General features: G+C 35.7%; 1 protein-coding gene across 3 annotated transcripts in view; it reads left to right on the forward strand.

The window, feature by feature from the left end:
- The window catches only part of SLIT2 (slit guidance ligand 2), a 258823-nt gene that overhangs the window by 186728 nt on the left and 53977 nt on the right, over positions 1–18118 (forward strand). For 2 of the 3 annotated variants that reach the window (XM_079306865.1, XM_079306863.1), the window contains exons 11-18: positions 176–247; positions 767–838; positions 2716–2859; positions 2985–3148; positions 3934–3957; positions 7508–7658; positions 12980–13054; positions 17459–17602. In XM_079306865.1, the coding sequence (XP_079162991.1) occupies positions 176–247; positions 767–838; positions 2716–2859; positions 2985–3148; positions 3934–3957; positions 7508–7658; positions 12980–13054; positions 17459–17602 (846 nt within the window). The remainder of the gene's footprint in view (positions 1–175; positions 248–766; positions 839–2715; positions 2860–2984; positions 3149–3933; positions 3958–7507; positions 7659–12979; positions 13055–17458; positions 17603–18118) is intronic. The other variant, XM_079306864.1, reaches the window with a different exon arrangement.

An 18118-nucleotide genomic window follows, 5' to 3' on the forward strand; every position in this document is an offset into this window, starting at 1 on the left:
TGCATTTTGTTTCAATGTACTGCAAATTTAGTGGTTTTATATTAAAATGCTTTGGCAGTGTCTCATAAATACTGCAATTTCTCTGTCTCATTCATGGTTAGTTCTAATTGTGTATTATCTTAAAGTCCATTACTTTGAAAATAGCTTGAATTAATTAAATCAAATTTTGTTTCAGTGACCTGAGCAATAACCAGATCTCTGAAGCAGCTCCAGATGCTTTCCAGGGCTTACGTTCACTCAATTCACTGTAGGTATCTGTTTGATCTGTAAACAGCAGAAAATTTCTCATATTCTTATAGTGAGATTATTTTGGCTGTTTGGCTCCATGCAAAATTTTGCTATGAATTCAATCAATTCTGAAAAGTCGTAATAATAGTTTCAGAATAATAGTGATAATTGAATAGTTTTGTACAGTTGGACAGTAATAATGTATGGATTTTTTTAATAAATATGTTCATGGCAAAGAGTTGAACAAAACCAAACATCTTTCATTCCTCAGTTAGTTGTTGTTGCAAACAGCAAATCCCGTTAGCAGGGTCCCTTGGTATGCCTGTAATCAGAGAGGTGCTGATTCTGCAGAGAGCTCTTTGGGTTACACACCTTTTGGGAAAGGGATCCTGCCCTCACCACAAGGATATTGCAAGTATCAAGTGGTTGTTACTAAGTTCCTTTCAGCAAAACGGGAATTTCTCTGTTTTTGAAGTCAAAATCCCATAGCATATGCCTTTCATAATGGTAGCTTTGCCTGCTTTGTTTCCTGGTACAGAGTCCTCTATGGCAATAAAATCACAGAACTTCCGAAGGGCCTATTTGAAGGACTCTTTTCTCTGCAACTGCTGTAAGTATTTTTTTTTTTTTTTATTTACTCTATTTTGGGATCATTCAAAAGGATAATTATGATGAGAGATTTATACCAGAAGAAGAACTGGCAGGAAATCCCACATGTAAGATCAAAGTACAGTAAAACCAAATTATGTTAAAACCAAAATAGTCAAGACTGTTGTAGGCCAGCTTGCCATTCATCCACAAATGTGATCATATTAGTTAATGTTTCAGCCTAAGATGATTAAAATGAAATTATTCTCCTGTGTGGAATTTCTAAGGATAAAACTCATAAAGATATGATACACTGTAAATGGCAAATAGGATATATGTAGTTGTGTGGGAACCATAGAAGGAATATTGGTGTAGTTTAAAAGGGAAAATATATAGTGGAAATGCTATGCAATTGCATTTCTAGTTGTATCCATGAAAGAACAGTATATTGCACCACAGTTTCCTTGATGACATCTCATGTTTTCTGACACCCTGTACAATTCTTTGAATCTGTGAACTCGAGCTGTTACTTTGTTTAACACTTCGGCTTTCAAACCATTGCTGTTTAGATTTTATATTGGAATAAGGAATGTCTAGTTAAAAGTTTGTCAAAGATTGCCGACATTTAGCATAAGAGGCTCTGCAGTAGGTGTACAGTGTAAAAGAAATGGGTTAAACAGACCAGGAAACAACAGTGGTGGTTTAGAATGAACTTGTCCCAGAATAACTGACTTGTTGAGTTAGAGTCTTCCTAAAGACTCTAAAACATCTTCACACATACTTAGAATTATCTAATGTCCAGACTTTACCATGAAGTGGTTGGCAAAATGTCTATTACTAACTGAGTAATACTATTATTACTATTATTGCTATTATTACTATAACTAATTGAGGATGGCAAAACAGTAAATAAATACAATGAAAATTCAAGTTCTAGCACCACCTAGAGGTTTGCATTTTGATTTACTTTAGTCATAAAAATAGTATAGTGTTGGACAGGATACACTTTTCCTGTTTTCCTTTATAAAGATGTTTTAGCTATAGAATACATTTCAGATCTGGTAGAAAAAAAAGAAAGGTAAAAGACCTTTCCGAACTCTCAAGTCCATATTAAAAAATGTCCACATCTTAACATTGTACATTGGGAGTATATTACATTTAGGTCTGAGTAAATTTCTACTTGTGTGGCAAAACATTTTATCAGAGCATTAGGTTTCAAATCCACCATTTCTTGAAATGGAAAAAAGTAAAAAAATATTTGGCTATAAAAATGCATCTAATGGAATGACTTTTCAAAAGGACTTGGTTTAGATTGGCTTGTTTGTTTTAACACTAAAAGTCTGGGAGGTACAGGGAAGAAAAGGTTCCCTTTGAAGATGCAGAGGAGAAAGGATCCAAGACAGATTTGGATATATTCCATGCCACCAGTTTTTACTACAACTCTGTTAATGTGGCAGCATGCTGATTAGTAACATATAATTAAAAGTGCCACTGCAAATCTCTTCCAGCTAATGAACACAGTGTTCAGTTCCTTTTTTGTTTGTTTATTTATTTGGCAAGGGAAACTAGTTTTCTTGGAATATACTTGATTTTTTAGGCTCGTTTCTTTGCACAGTACACAAATGCCACACAGACATTCTACCAGCATATAGAAGAAATGTGATTTTAGCTAAATAAATATAAACAATTGAACTCCAATGTTCAAATATATAGGAATACATATAATCTGAATAAGATACTTCAATTGACTGAAATTCCTTATGTCATTGTCAATTATTATTATGTTACTACATCTCTTGTTCTGGTTCCAAAGGTACACAAAGAATTATCTGTGAAAAATGTTGAAGCTGTGACACGGAGCGATTTCTTTCAATTTTATGATTATCTTCCATTAAACAGATTATTGAATGCCAACAAGATCAATTGTCTGCGAGTTGATGCATTTCAGGATCTGCACAACCTGAATCTTCTTTCTCTGTATGACAACAAGCTTCAGACCATTGCAAAAGGCACCTTCTCACCTCTGCGTGCAATCCAAACCTTGTACGTGTGTTCTTGTTTATGTCTCAAGTATGACTTCATATTCTACAATGCACAAAAAGCACTGGGCGCTGCCGAGACCAAGGGGAAATAATGAGTGATATTGTTGTTTTTTTCCTCCATGAAAGGCATTTGGCTCAGAACCCGTTTATCTGTGACTGCCATCTGAAGTGGCTGGCGGATTACCTTCACACAAACCCCATAGAGACCAGTGGTGCCCGGTGCACCAGCCCCCGCCGGCTGGCAAACAAAAGGATCGGCCAGATCAAAAGCAAGAAATTCCGCTGCTCAGGTAATTTTATTCTTTCAGCTGCTATTTTTCCTTTATTGGTAAAAAAAAAAAAAAATAAAAAAAAGTGGTTATGGAAGTTCTAATGAAAGCAGCTGTCTCTCTACAGAATTATTAAACATCACAGAATTTTTTTTTAGTTGGTTGACTGAACAGAGGGAAATCTGGGAAGTCACAGACTATTGGATCACGGAACATTACTGTAGTTAACATATTTGGCACTGTTTCTGAGTAGCATTAAATCTAACAAAATAAATGTAATATATAAAACTTCAGAATGAAATGCTAAAGTTATTCACTACAAGTATCACTACCATAAATCATTTTTTTAAATTTCCACAGGGCTCTGGAATATGTGAAAGATCTAAAAATTTCTAAGCTAAATATGGAAACATAACATATTCCTTTTATACAGGGAGCTTGCTTCATACTGAAAATTACTGTTTTCTTTTTCTAATCTTATTCCATTTCCTACTTACGTTTCTTTAAATCCTAACTTGTGTCATATGGTATCCAGCTGTTCCAGGTGCATTTTGCATTCTACAGTTTATTCAGTCTCAAGTGCAAATACCAGATGAAAACGGTTTTGTTATCCGTGTTCCGGATACATTTATGACTATTCACACTTTGTTGTTTATCAGCTCTCGTTGTGAATACACTTTTTTTTTTTTTTTTCACTAAATTATCTGTAGTTAACTGCAATCCATACTTTAATCTAATAAAACTCATTCTTTGCTTGCTGACATTCAGGTGCATCTTCTATTTTTTTTTTTTGTCTCTTTATTTAGCAAAAGAACAGTATTTCATTCCAGGTAGGTTTGGCTCTGCAGTAAGATTGACTAACTGCAGATATTCTCTCCCTTTCCCCCCAAAAGCAAAGTTTGTCATAGCTTTTAGGAAACTGATGCATGTGTATTAACATTAGTCTTTACCTGTAGCTATACATAGTTTTCCTTTGTAGACTACTAGTAAATCTGTTTTCTGAATATAAGAGCTCAGCATGCAGCTCTGTTTACCTTTTTCTGTCTCACAGATTTGCACACAACCTACCAAAATTATACCTAAACTTAAATTATTTAGAAGGTTGCACCTGCTAGTTCATCTTTTAACTGACACTTTTACTTACCTTGTACCTTGCCTTTCTGCTGCTGCTGTTTTTAAAATGTAGCTCCTTAGCTGCTTTTAAACACAGGAAACCATGCTGCCATCAAAGAGCTAGCACAACTTTAAACATTCTACAAATGAACATTTTCTTGCCTTGCTTTCATGCTCTACGCTGGCTGCATCTGCTGCTTGCTCACCCTTCTTTGTTTAGGTAATCACAGTGGAATGCTTGGAAAAGAAAGCTGATATTCTTAATTAGAGGCATTCTGTGGTCACAAGCATACAGTTAATCAGAAACGCTTTCCATTAAAGAAGATATGAATTTAGTTGGGGTGGAATACCAATTTACACACTGCTTCAAGCTACAATAAGTGTATGGTATTTTTAAAAAAGATTTACCAGTGTTGGTCCTAGCTCTTTGAAATATGGATCTTTCTTTCTTTTACCTTGCTTGTCAATGTGTGCACTGTTTCCTTAATAGAAAAAAAAAAAAAATCACTCGCATTATATTCATAACAGATTATAAATAACAAATAAACAAGGGAATAATGCATCTATTGATGAATTACTGTATGTGATTTGCAATCAAGATTTTCTGCCATGGTTTAATATCTGGAAAAATACCTACAGTAATTGATTAGGACACCAGTGTACTTCTTTCAAGAACTACAGGCATATCATCCTTCTGCAGTCATTTGAGTTGTTGTCTCTTTAGCTGGTATGTTTAACAGCTCTTCTCCAAATGCTGTGTAATGTAACACTTAAATTTGCAGCAGTCATGTGAAGGTCTTCATGCACGTATATTAATATGTTGTTTTGACTATGAAAAAAACACGAAATATAAAATAAGGCAGTAATTTTTCAGCACTGGCATCCACAAAAATATGTTTTAAAGCAGCATAAAACAGGGGGATTCAATTTCACAAACCTGTAGTACCACTCAATTCATTAATGTGTAGAACAGCTCTATTCCTGCCACAGAGTGACTTCTACTCAACCTTGCCAGCACAACTTTTGCTTGTGAGTTAGAAGTGCTTTCTTGACAGTAAATGTCTTCACAGCCTGGTTATGATATGGCCACTCATGCAGTTTAGGCTTATTTACATACCCTTTAAAAAATGCTATTCCTGGGGGAGGGCAGGGTAAGGGGAAAGAAGAAGAAGAAAAATAATTAAATTTTTAAAAATCAGCTATATACATACTTCTTAAAATACAACTTCCTTTGCTTTCTCTTTCTATCAGATTATCAGGGAGATACTACCTAAAAGTATTTTAGTTGGTGAAGGCATTGTCCCTGAATATTTAATTATTTAAACTGCCAAAAGTGATGTACTCTGGGTGCAGGAGAAAAAAAATACCTGACATATTTGTAGACTTCTTTATTGGTTATTAAAAAGTGCTAAAAACACTTCTTTATACTTAAGAGGATACTATAAAATAATCTTAGCATTTCTTTAAACACCAAAATATTTTTAGCATTTGTTTTAAAAATGTCATTTGGAGATGTAGCTCCACAGACATGATGAACTCTTAGTAAAATTTCATTATAGTAATTTGGAAGATTAAAGGTTTTCAAGTATTAAATCATTTATTTGAAAAAATATCATTTATCTGCTACCTCACAGAAGTACTCTATAGTAGTTTCATTATATGGATTACTAAAACATTTACAAGTGGTAGACAACATAGTATGTGATGACTGTTGAGTTTTTCCCCCTCCAATGAGCAATCTGTTTCTCCTGTATTTGGTTTATTAAGGATTTAAATGGCATAGCATGTACATTTCACTCGATGATCCTTGTGGGTTTTTTCCAACTCAGAATATTTTGTAACTCCTATATATGTTCAGGAAGCAGCTTTTAAAGTACACATTCAAAATAGTGAAGAATAATTCATGGGAGGCATGATCACCATCCTGAATGAAATCTGTAATATACCCCAATCTTATCTCCAATTTTAAATGCCACTCAAAATGAATTATTCCTTCTTCCTGCTGAACACAATGGCCCTAGCACCATCTTCTAATCAAATGAAAGTTAAGTAGAGAACGTGAGAGCTTAGTTCATGTTTTTGTCTTAATTGGCATTACTCTGTCTTTCTTTCCTTCTTGGCTATCTTTACTTTTTCAGGAGTTCACCATTTTGGCTGTAAGTAAAGTTCAGTGTCTGAACTAAATCACAGTGTACCTCCCAGCCCTGATGCACCTTCTGCTAGTCTCAGTCTTTTCACCTTTGTCCAAGAAGAACCCACAGGTCCTTTCGGCTTCTCTTTGTTTTCTTTGTCACCCACCCTCAGTTCCTTACTGGATGTTTTTTCCTGATATGTTTAGGATGTTTTCTTTGACTGACACTGGGAAATGGTGGAGGAAACTTTGAATGTGGTTCTTTTTTTTTCCCCTTTTTTCCTTTTTTTTACATATATTGTATTTTTATTTAATCTGTGACAGTGATACTGTTACTGTGGCACTGGACATTCGGTAATAAGAATGCCATGTCATGTAAGCAAGTATTAAACTTCAAATGCTTCTGTAATTTATACCTACTCCTTCCTCTTTTCCCTTGCTCTTATCCTTGGCCTAATGGATGCAGTTTTGATAATGTAGCGAGATTTTCTGTTGTGCTTGATCTAACCATGTGGTTGTGAGGTATGAGTAAAACATGGTTCTGTCAAGCACCATGGAACGTCACGCAGCTTTCTACAGCATGGCAAGCTGCTGAGGCTTAAGTCAGGATCACACATTTTTAAAATTAAAGCTGAAAACAGGGCTTTCAACTTATTTGTTGAGATGATGTGGAGTATCGGGACTATAAAAAAACCTAGAGGCTAATGAAGTCCAGTGAACAATACAAATTTGTAACCAGAGAAAGAGAAAAGGTGGCATTCAGGATCTATTTATTCTTGATGCAGAGAAAGAAAATAAATTCTAAAAAAAACAGTGGCATTTGTGTGATTAGCTATAAACAAGGCTAGATTGGCTGACAACACAATCAGCAGAAAGTACAGCTGTGAAAAGCTCAAGTTAATGTTATCCTGCTATGTGAAGTTGGTCTCAGTTTCTTTTTCCAGCATATCTTAAGTCCCTATATTTAACCCTCTCTTGAAGCCCTTGTGTCTGTTCAGTATCACAAAGTTTATCATACATTTCCCAAGTTGCCCACCCATTATCTGCATTGCAGACGTCTTTTCAACCCTCTCACAAGAAGCAAATCTTATACTTCATTGACATAGTATCTGTGTTTTGACTTGAATCTTCTACAGGCACTGAAGATTACAGATCCAAATTAAGTGGAGACTGCTTTGCAGATTTGGCTTGCCCTGAGAAATGTCGCTGTGAAGGGACCACAGTGGACTGCTCCAATCAGAAACTCAACAAAATTCCTGATCACATTCCCCAATACACAGCAGAGTTGTAAGTTGAACCCATAATAAAAGATCATTTACTTATGGAGAAACAAACAAAAATTGTTAAATATAAAACCACAGCTTTACTTTTTTCAAACAGCAGAAATTGAAAGTAACCTCTGTAGTGCACTTCAAAGGACTAAATATTCATAAAAACCATTTATGCATTATTTCAATATCATGTAGTCTTAAAAACCCATGATAAAGAAATGAGATAATTCTCCTATGTTTCTAGCTCTTCACGACCTGAGCAATCCACTTGGAGTTTTTTGAAAGGTAGTGGGGTTTATTTTGCTTTCAACTTTTAACTGCAGGAGAAAGTAGGGCATGCAGTAACCAGAGGTCTGTCTTAAAAAGTGCTACCTAGATGTTTAAACAGAGATTATTCTTTGAATGCAAAGCATACATCACATTTGTTGGGCAGGAGACCAGAGGAAGATAAAGCAGACAAACAGGACAGAGCTGAGAAAATGAGATAATATGATGAATAGAGATGGGGAGAGACTAACTCAGAGATTATTACTTGCTTAATAAGTGCCATATGGGAATGATTTGTGGGCTTTAAAACTGAAGTAATCTTCAAGGAGGGAATGAAAGATAAAATTAAGACAGCTTTAAAAGGTTTCTCCATGTGCGAAGAATGTATAAAAAGGAATTGCAGAGATGGTTGAAGGATTGGCAGAAAGGCAGATAAAAGTGACTGTCATTGCAGAGTAAAGGTGGAAGGAAATATCTGGTTTTCCTGGGAGATTCAGTTGAAAGAACAAGGCAAAATGTTGAGGGACAAAAAAAATGGGACTTTGATTTGACATAGTAAAGCAGTATAGAGATGTGGAGACAAGATTATTGTGATCAAGTTGTCACCTGCAGGGGTGAGATGAGCAACAGGGTGGCACACCTCTTAAAAGAGCAGCCCACAGCTGCCATCAAAACAACACTGTGGCATCAGATATGAAATAATGAGACTAGTGTTAAGTATTTGAATATCTGGACAGGAAAAGGGATTTAAAACTGAAATATTTTTAAAACACAGAGACTTTTTTCTGCCCTAAGCTGGAAGAAGGAGTTGAAGTTAGTAATTTTCTGTGCTGGTTTTGGCTGGGGTAGAGTTAATTTCCTTCACAGTGGATAGTATAGGCTTTTGATTTTGAACAGAGGGTTGATAATATAGAGTTGTTTTTGTTCTTGCTGAGCAGGGCTTACACAGAGCCAAGGTCTTTTCTGCTTTTTCTACTTCTCTGCTGGCAAGGAGGTTGGGGGTGCATGAGAAGCTGGGAGGAGGCACAGCCAGGACAGGTGACCCAAACTGACCCGAGGATATTCCAGACCATGTGCGATCATGCTCAGAGTGTAAAGGGGGGAAGAAGGATGAAGGGTGGGGCATTTGGAATGATGACATTGGTCTTCTCAAGGCACTGTTATAATTAAATGAGCCTGCTCTCCTGGGGGTGGCTGAACACCTGCCTGCCCATGGAGAGCAGTGAATTAATTTTTTGTTTTCTTTGCTTGTGTGCATAGCTTTTTATTTCCCTATTAAACTGTCTTTATCTCTACCCATGAGTTTTCCAGCTTTTTCTCTTCTGGTTCTCTCCCTGGTCCTGATGGTGGAGGGGAGAGCAAGTGGCTGTGTTGAATGTGGTGTCTTGCTGGGTTTAAACCACAACATGTTCCTATTACAAATCTGAAAATTACAATGCAAGAAATAAAAATTGATACAATTTTGTGTGAGGGGAGATAGATTTCAGTGGAGAAATACATGTTATGTTATCTGATATTTTGAGATAAAATTGTTTAATTTAAGAACAAAAGCTGATGGAATAGGTGACAGGTTGAAGTCTGGGAGGAGACCATAAAGTAGTGCTTCTATAAATGAAGTTACTGAACCAAGAGAAGAGGAGTGGAATTGTTGAAATGATTAAGCATGCATTGCTTTGATATTTAGGAGGAATCATGTTTAATTGTCTCTTCTCTGAAGAAATAATAATCTTAATTTAGCATTTTAATTGTTTTTTTAGATTACTTTATTTACACATGGAAGATATACTGATAGGTGTTTTCTGTCTATAATTATGGTTCCTACCTGTTAAATTCAGAAGGAACAATCAAATAATCAAGGCTCATCTACTCTATATCCTAAACACATTTCAGTCAACAAAATTTATTTTTACTAAGTATTTGGTTGCAGCACTTCTTTCAGAAAATATCCAGTCTTACTTAAAGGTGTCAGTGGATTAAAAAATCCACCATTCCCCCATTACAGAAGTTATTTTCTTTCACTTCTTTTAATTTTTTTTTTTTTTTTAATGGGAGCTTTTAGTTTGAGGTGGACTCTACCTCTCTTCAGTTTCCATCATTGCTTACTTTATATTTTTTGCCATTGAAGAGCCCTTTTCAGCACTCTATCCAAGTACAATGGTGTTTAACTGTAGCAAAGTCATTATTCAACCTTCTACTTGATAGGCTGTACAGATTGTTTTTCAAGTCATTTGATGTAATAGAAATTTCAACAGTCTTGCAAATAATCTAGAGAGGATAGAGAAATTAATTTTTCATTTTTTTTACTTCTGCTGGAAATCCATTTACTCTAGCCAAACACATTCTTTTGGTATTTGCCTCACCAGCACAAAAATTACAGCTCTTCCTCATTTCCTGCTGTTATTCCTGGTCTTTGATGCACTGTCTTTGTTGTTCATCTTGGGACTTCCCAGTCTAGTTCTAGGACCATTCTTTGATTTGCAGTTTACAGTATTTACTGGCATGTATGAGAATAGCAGCTAGTTAGCCTTTTTTTTTTTTTTTTTTTTTTTTTTAAATCCACAAAATGTGATATAGAAGCAGTTGTTTGAGTGAAGTTACATTGATGCTGGTTTAGGTTATGAGGAGAGCTAGACTAATTTCTGCAGGGTGATTTTTGGAGTTGAATCTCAGCTTGGAAATCAAGATCAAAAGTAAGGAAAAAAGTTGTCCAAAGGTAGGGAACAGAGATGGTGAAGGGCCTTGAAGAGGGGTTGGGGTCACTTGGTCTGTTCAGCCTGGAGAAGAGGGGAGAGCTCACTGCAGTTACAACTTTGGGAGAGGAAGAAGAGGGGCAGGGACTGATCTCTGCTCAGTGACAGCCAGGAACTGAGACCCTTGGTCTCTTCCAACTCAGCCTGTCCTGTCATTCTCTTAAAAAAGTGTCTGTTGTGTATATTTTTAAAATAAAAAATACGAAAATATTAATATATTTCAAGAAAGATACTTAATTGTAGAAGTTAAAAAAAAATAACGAAACCAACTAACTGCTGTTCTAACTTCCCATTTTGTCACTTGCTGTCAGTCTTCCAGAGAAACATTGAATGATCTATGTAATCTGACAGTAAAGTACTTGATAAAAAGTACAAGTCTGTAATTGCACCCCAGAAATAAAGTATTTTTCAGGTAGCTTTCTAATATATAGGAAAATGTAGGAAGCATTTCAGAAATCACTCAAAACAACGTCCCTGGGAGAAATGCTAAATAAAAAATAATTTCAGTCTTATATGATGAGTTTTTGTAATGGTTTTACAATAGATGATCACCTAACAAGGTAGTTTTAGCAAGCATGAATATCACTGTAGTATATAGGCTTCCAGGAAGGTTCATCTAGTGTTTAAAAATATGCAAAATCTTAGCCATTGTGTTACTAAAACAGGAAAAGACATCAAATAATCCAGACAAACAGAGTGTGTAGACATCATGACCAAATGCTTCTGTTTACTTTTTTTGTTTTGAGTATGGTACTTCAGTAGTTTATTTGAATAAATCAGATAAAAGTAATTTTAAGATCATTTTCTTGATCTAGTGATTGATAGGTAATAACTATAGTTGCTGTCTTTACCAGTGAAGAGCACTGGGCTCAAAATATAATATGAAGCTCTAGAATGGAAATCCCATCACATCTGTAAATTTTCCAGTCATCTGTAATAATTCTGATTACATTGTGTGAATAATAATTTAAATAAAATAAATGCAATTTAAATAAAATAAAAATTAATATTCTACATATGAAATTAGATAGAACTATTTAGCCCCAGAAATACAAGACTGAGGCATAAACAGCAAGTAGGTCAAGATAAAAGGATGTGGTTATCATACATGTGAAAGATGGAGGAGTGCTATTGGGCACTAATACAAATTTCATTTCAGGATATATGTATAGGAGTGTAGAATGTAAATTATAGGAAATAATTATTGTACAGTGCAAAGCAATAGTAAAGGATCAGCTGGAATACTGAGTTAAAGGATCCATTTTTCAAGATGGATATAATTGCCCAAAAAAAGGTTTTTTTTAAAACTTGCCTTGCAATAAGGCAATTCTGAGAAGTGTTCTGGGTTTAGAAATGTGCTGAATTTCAATTCTCAGTGGTCTCATCAGTCATATCTTCTCCTTCCTATTTAAGATTCCTAAAGAAATGCTGGACAGACTCCCTTCCTTAATAATGTGGCTCTATTAGAGCACATAAAAGATCTAAGGCTCATAATTTCCATTTTCTTTCCAAGAGAGAAAATAGGGAGTACTGGGTCAATGTAGGTATCTTTTGAAATATTGATGTTCCCCTAACCTAGCTGCTCTTAAATGTATATTATACTGGAAGCCTTGATAGAGAGAGAAGTGCCCAGCTAGTATTTGTTGCTTGTTGCATACCTTCTTACCTTCCTCCAGTGTTACAAGTCAGCATTTAATGCTGCCTTAAGCAATGTATGTGTGCCAGCTGTAGTTGTATGGAGATAAATCATGGTGAGGGAAGTGTTTTTAAATTAATGGGAAGACCTATGCAGTGGGTCTCATTCCCTATTCAAAAGAAGAGTAATTATTTCATTCTTGTAAATAGTGTTCTGTGAGTACCTCCAGATGTATGGCAGACTCCACCTGATATTCTTTAAAGAACATAAGACTAATCTTCAGTGGTTTATATATCCTTCATAAAGACTTTTATTTATAAGTTGCCATGGAATCCTCCATTAGTTACATTTTTGTTTGAAAAATTAAAAACATAATCTTAGAATGTTATTAACTGAAAAGTTAAAATTTTTCAGTTTGAGCTGTATAAAATTTTGTGATCAGGTTTTGAAAATGTCTTATATATGCCTATGTTTAACTAATGAGAATGCTCATTCACAAGAATGAGAATGTTCATTCACAGGAATTATCAAAATTGGAAATGTCACTATATAAGGACTTGTTCTTCAGCTACCAGCTAAATATCAGATGTTCAGGAAAACCAGACTGAGAAGTTCGCTTAATGTGGAACATTCTGTATCAATCCCTGAATCATGTTTTTCTGAAATGGATTTAATTTCTTTTAGGAGACTAAATAACAACGAATTTTCAGTCCTGGAAGCTACTGGAATCTTTAAGAAACTTCCTCAGCTGCGTAAAATGTAAGTGCAACTTCAATGACCTTGTCTATTCAGATAGTAGATTAGCTCCTTGCTGTGTCTCTCCACCTTTCTTATTCTAACCTACAAAAGATTCAGTTTATTCCAATCAAAAATCAAGAATGGGTTTAAGTTAATGCCTGAGGTAGGTCAGAGTTGGCAGCTTTCCTGCATGGGTTTGGCAGTGCCAGCAGCCCTTCTCACAGTGCACAGCTCCAGCACCTTCGCAGCAGCATCCAGCCAGCTGGTCTGTTATGCAGCCACAGCAGGGAGCTCACGGGATAAGCTGCTTAGAAAAGATTCCAGTAATCTTTTGTAACTTCCTGTATTACTCTCTAACCAGACAATCTCTCCTCTTTCAGCACATTAAAGACATGCCGTTGATTCTGTGCTTCATTAAACGGTCATTAGGTGAGGGGGTATCAAAATTTAAATGGCTGAGAAAAAGTGGTTTGATAGGTCATCCATGAAAGTCCATGTTAACAGCTAATATTCTAAGAGTAGTTTATAATCTTACCAAGTGCAATTGTTGCTAAAAATAAGACGACGAAAAGTTTTTCTTTAGCTTATGTAAAAGACATATTTGAATGTAGATGGTTTAGTTAGACTTTGTGACTCTGTGCTCAGTCACTTTAGGATTAAATCCAGACATAAATAGTAAGTGAAGAAAAATGCATGTAAAAATAGATAGGTAGTCACCAAGTAACCACCATTTGTAAGAGATCAATATTAGTGATCAAAACCTTAAGGGAGCAAGAGTATTGCTTCAACTATTGTTAGCCTGAAACAGATCCTTGCTGGCGTGATCACAATCAGTTAAATATTCATTACTGATTTTTTTAGATTAAAATATTTTTAAAACCTCAGCAATGTAAAATGAACTTGTTTTTTACTTGTCCACCAGAGTAGGCCTTATGACTTTGAATTGGGCTGCAATACTTAGAAAAAACAATATAGGATGTTTGGCACAAGAGTGATCTTTCTGGTGCTATCAGTAGATATCTTGTTTTATTCAGTCTTCAAGAATCTCAGATTAGCACTTTTTATAGCTACAGTGTATTTTGGAAATATCAAGTATCAGTATGTACCATCAGTATGTACCATCAGTGGACATGGGAAGGGCCATAGGTATCATTTATCAGAACTTCTGTAAAGCCTTTGACAACCCCCCCAGCATCCTTCTATCTAAATGAGTAGAAATGGATTTGATGGGTGGACCTAGATGGATAAGAAATTGTTTGGACAGCAGCATCCAGAGGGTAATGCTCAGTGGCTCAGAGTCCCAAGACATCAATGACAAATAGTGTCCCTTTAGGGTCTGTATTTAATGTCCTCATCAGTATACAGTGAAAGTTGTCCCTGCCTACAGCAGAGGGACAGGAACTAGACAATATTTAAGGTCTTTTCCAACCTAAGACATTCTATGATTGCAGGATTCTACAAAATAATAAAAAAAAAATGCTTGATGTGTAATACATGCACATACATACACACACACACACACACACATTTATACACATATCAGATCTTATTTAACAGTATTTCTTTTAAATTGATGAGGTGTTCAAGACAAATGGCAAAAGAAGGATGAATATTTATCAGTCTCGGTGTAGCTGTCTGGTGGAACTCCCAAAAGCTAAAATCTGATTAATTGAAAAGGGGGAAAAATGAAAAAAACCCCATAAATTAGAAGCTAACTATTTTAAAAATACTGTTCCATAACCTCCTAATATAGTTATCAGTATTACAACATTCTTCCATTGAGAGAATAAGATAGTGACTACTTAAGCATCACTGGAAAGAACTGAAGTACTGATGTTGCAGAGACACCAATATGAGTGAATTCTATATTTATGTGAAGCTTGTATTTCTTCAGGAGGTTCAAAATAGGTGGAAAGATCTTTCTGCACAGATGACATTGAAAAATTGAGGTTTAAATGTTTCATTGATTTGATGCTTTATCAGTAATAAAGCATGTGTATGTACTGCAACATTGATTAGCTATGCAACATTAATCTTTAAATATCTGTGTGAAGTGGGTGAAGTAGTATCCATGTTACAGCAAGAACAAAAAATGGTTTTAGGAAACTGAGGGCTTGACGTGGCCAAGCTGTCTGATATTAGAAATAATGAGTTTCTTTCTTCCAGTCTTCCACAGCACTATGCAGACTGAACAGCTCCACTGTGAAGCTAAATGAAAGCTGTGATTGTGGATGGTGTCTACTTAGACTTTAGTTAAGCTTTTTACACCATTTCCCACATCACTCTCCTGGATAAAGTGGCTGTTCATGGCTTGGACAGACACATACATCACTGGGTAGAAGAATGACTGGATGGCTGGGCCCAGAGGGTGGTGAATGAAGTTAAATCCAGTGGGCAGGCAGTCACAAGTGGTGTTCCCTAGGGCTCAGTATCAGCTGTGTTTAATACATGTATTGATAATCTGGATGAGAGGATTAAATTCACTCTCCACAAATTTGAGAATGACACCATGTTGGGTGGGAGGGATGATCTGGGGTTAGGAAGGCTCTGCAGGATAGATGGGCCAAAGCCAACAGCATGAAATTCAGCAGGTCCAAGTGCCAGTCCTGCACTGTCACAGCTTCCCCATGCAGAGCTCAGACTTGGAGCAGAGTGGCTGGAAAGCTGCCCAGCAGAAAAGGACCTGGGGATGCTGGTTGACAGGTGAACATGACCCAGGGTGTGCCCAGGTGGCCAAGAAGGCCAGTGGCACCTGTACCAGCACTGGTGTGGCCAGTGGGACCAGGGCAGGGGTTGTCCCTCAGTGCTTGTCATTGGTGAGGCCACATCTTGAATAGTTTGTTCAGTTTTGGATTCATCTCTACCAAAAAGACATTGAGGTGCTGGAAAGAGTCCAGAGAAGGATAACAAAGCTGCAGGAGGGTATGGAGCCCAAGTGTGATGAGGAGCAGCTAAGCAAATGGGTTGTTTAGCCTGGAGAAATGGAAGTTCAACAGGGACCTTATCACTGTTTACACCTATCTGAAAGGTTCTACTGAGCTGGGGGTGACAGGATGAGAGGAAATGATATCAAATTGCAGCAGAGGAGATTTAGTTTGGTTTCTCCATAGAAAGGGCTGTCAAACAGTGGAACAGATCACCCACAGAAGTGGTGGTCTTGCCATCCCTGGAGAGATTTAAAGCATTTAGGGAAGCATGTTTGTAATGGACTTTACAGTACTGGATTACATGCTTGAACCTGATGATATTAAAGGTCCTATCCAACCTAACTGATGACCTGATTGTATCCTTCATCACAGGCAAGGTGTAGGTTATATTTCAGCTAGGCTAGAGAGAGTAGTCAGCACTGAAGATTAAGGCACAATTTCCTGGGGGTTTTTTGTAGCAAATATTATCTTGTTTTGAATGATTTAAACACTGTTCTAGAAATTGCATCAAATAATATTTGATTTTCTTCCCAACACCATTAATTCCATCAAAAAGTCTTTAGCTTTGCTTCCATTCCCTTTGTCTCAGAGAGTTTTTAAGACCTTTTTAAAAATCACTGGTGTATTATAACAATGTTTAATGTGTAGCTATGTACTTTTGTAAATAATGATATGAAACAAACAAAAGAACACTAATATGAAAAGTATTTAAGAAAATATGTGTTATTGCATATGTTTGCTTTTATGTCTATATAGTACAGATACTACCCATTTGGGGTATAATTTCCATATTTCAACTAAAATTGTAAACACTAAGTATTTTGGCAATATTTTAGGTAATTTTCCCCACATTTTGACCCACTTTGCAGGCAAATTACATATACATTAATTATCTTATTTTTAAATCCTCCTCTCTAACTAATGTCATAAATTATTAACATTTCATGTACTGTTTATATTCACACATTTCCTTTACATATGTTGCTGTTGATACTGTTTTCTTATATTTGACTATCAAGAGAAAATAAATCAGAGCAGTTAGTTGTGCTGTACTGATACAGTATAATTTTGTTATTAATTCATCTAAAAATGCTACAAAGGGTGGAGACCTGAAAAAATATATTACTGATGAGATTCAAAATTAGAAAATTATGTTCTTGTGTGGCTGCAGCATAGATTGGGAAATTGCCATTATTTAAAAACCATCTTCCAAAGATTACTTTTAAAATCTTTGCTTCTTTAATTAGAAGAGCATTGAAATTTTTTTTACTGGTTTGAAGATCAATGATGTATTTGTGTTTTGTGCTTTTACACAACAACTTGGCTATTGTATCAAGATTGTATTGATGATTTTGGAGGTCTTTTCCAAGTTTAGTGGAAAACTACGATTCTAAGTCTTTCTTGAATTTATTCAGTCTGTAGCATTTAACAGTTAATTTAGGACATTTATAAAAGAAAATCTCCTCCGTTCTTACCTGTTTCTGTCAATGTGTTATAGAAACCTGAGCAACAACAAGATTACAGATATAGAAGAAGGAGCATTTGATGGAGCCTCTGGTGTGAATGAACTATTGCTCACAAGCAACCGTTTGGAAAGTGTTCAACACAAAATGTTCAAAGGACTAGAAAGTCTCAAAACACTGTAAGTCTATTATTGGGTGTTCTTCTTCTCTCACAGGTATTTATGAGAATAATATTATGTCTGTCCTGAAAGAAAATTATTTTTGAGAATTAGCTATGGATTATTTAAGCATGTTTTAGGTTTTATTTCTATTTTACTAGAGGCTATGCATTATATTAATTTATTAGTTCTTAATTATGGGTATAATGAGTCCTCTAAAGAAATGAAGCAGTTGAGAATGGGTAAATATCCAACTTCAGGAATGGAAATGGGAATAATCATCAAAGTAACAGAATTGTGCACGGGAATTACACATTTTATGTAATGGAGTCTGATTCATTTCAGCTCAACCATTACTGGGAATTTTGCTGGAGGAAGAAATTGTTCTGGTGTGTATTGAAATGTGGGAAATTATTCTCTCCTAAGTAATTTTTTTGTCATTTCAACAGTGAAGGCAAGATTAAAAGCACTATAGCTTGAACTAATTTCATTCTTTCCATGAAACAGTTTAGTTCTTTCCACTCAAAAAAGATGTTT

This window comes from Erithacus rubecula (assembly GCF_903797595.1).
Source record: "Erithacus rubecula genome assembly, chromosome: 5".
Classification (NCBI taxonomy): Eukaryota; Metazoa; Chordata; class Aves; order Passeriformes; family Muscicapidae; genus Erithacus; species Erithacus rubecula.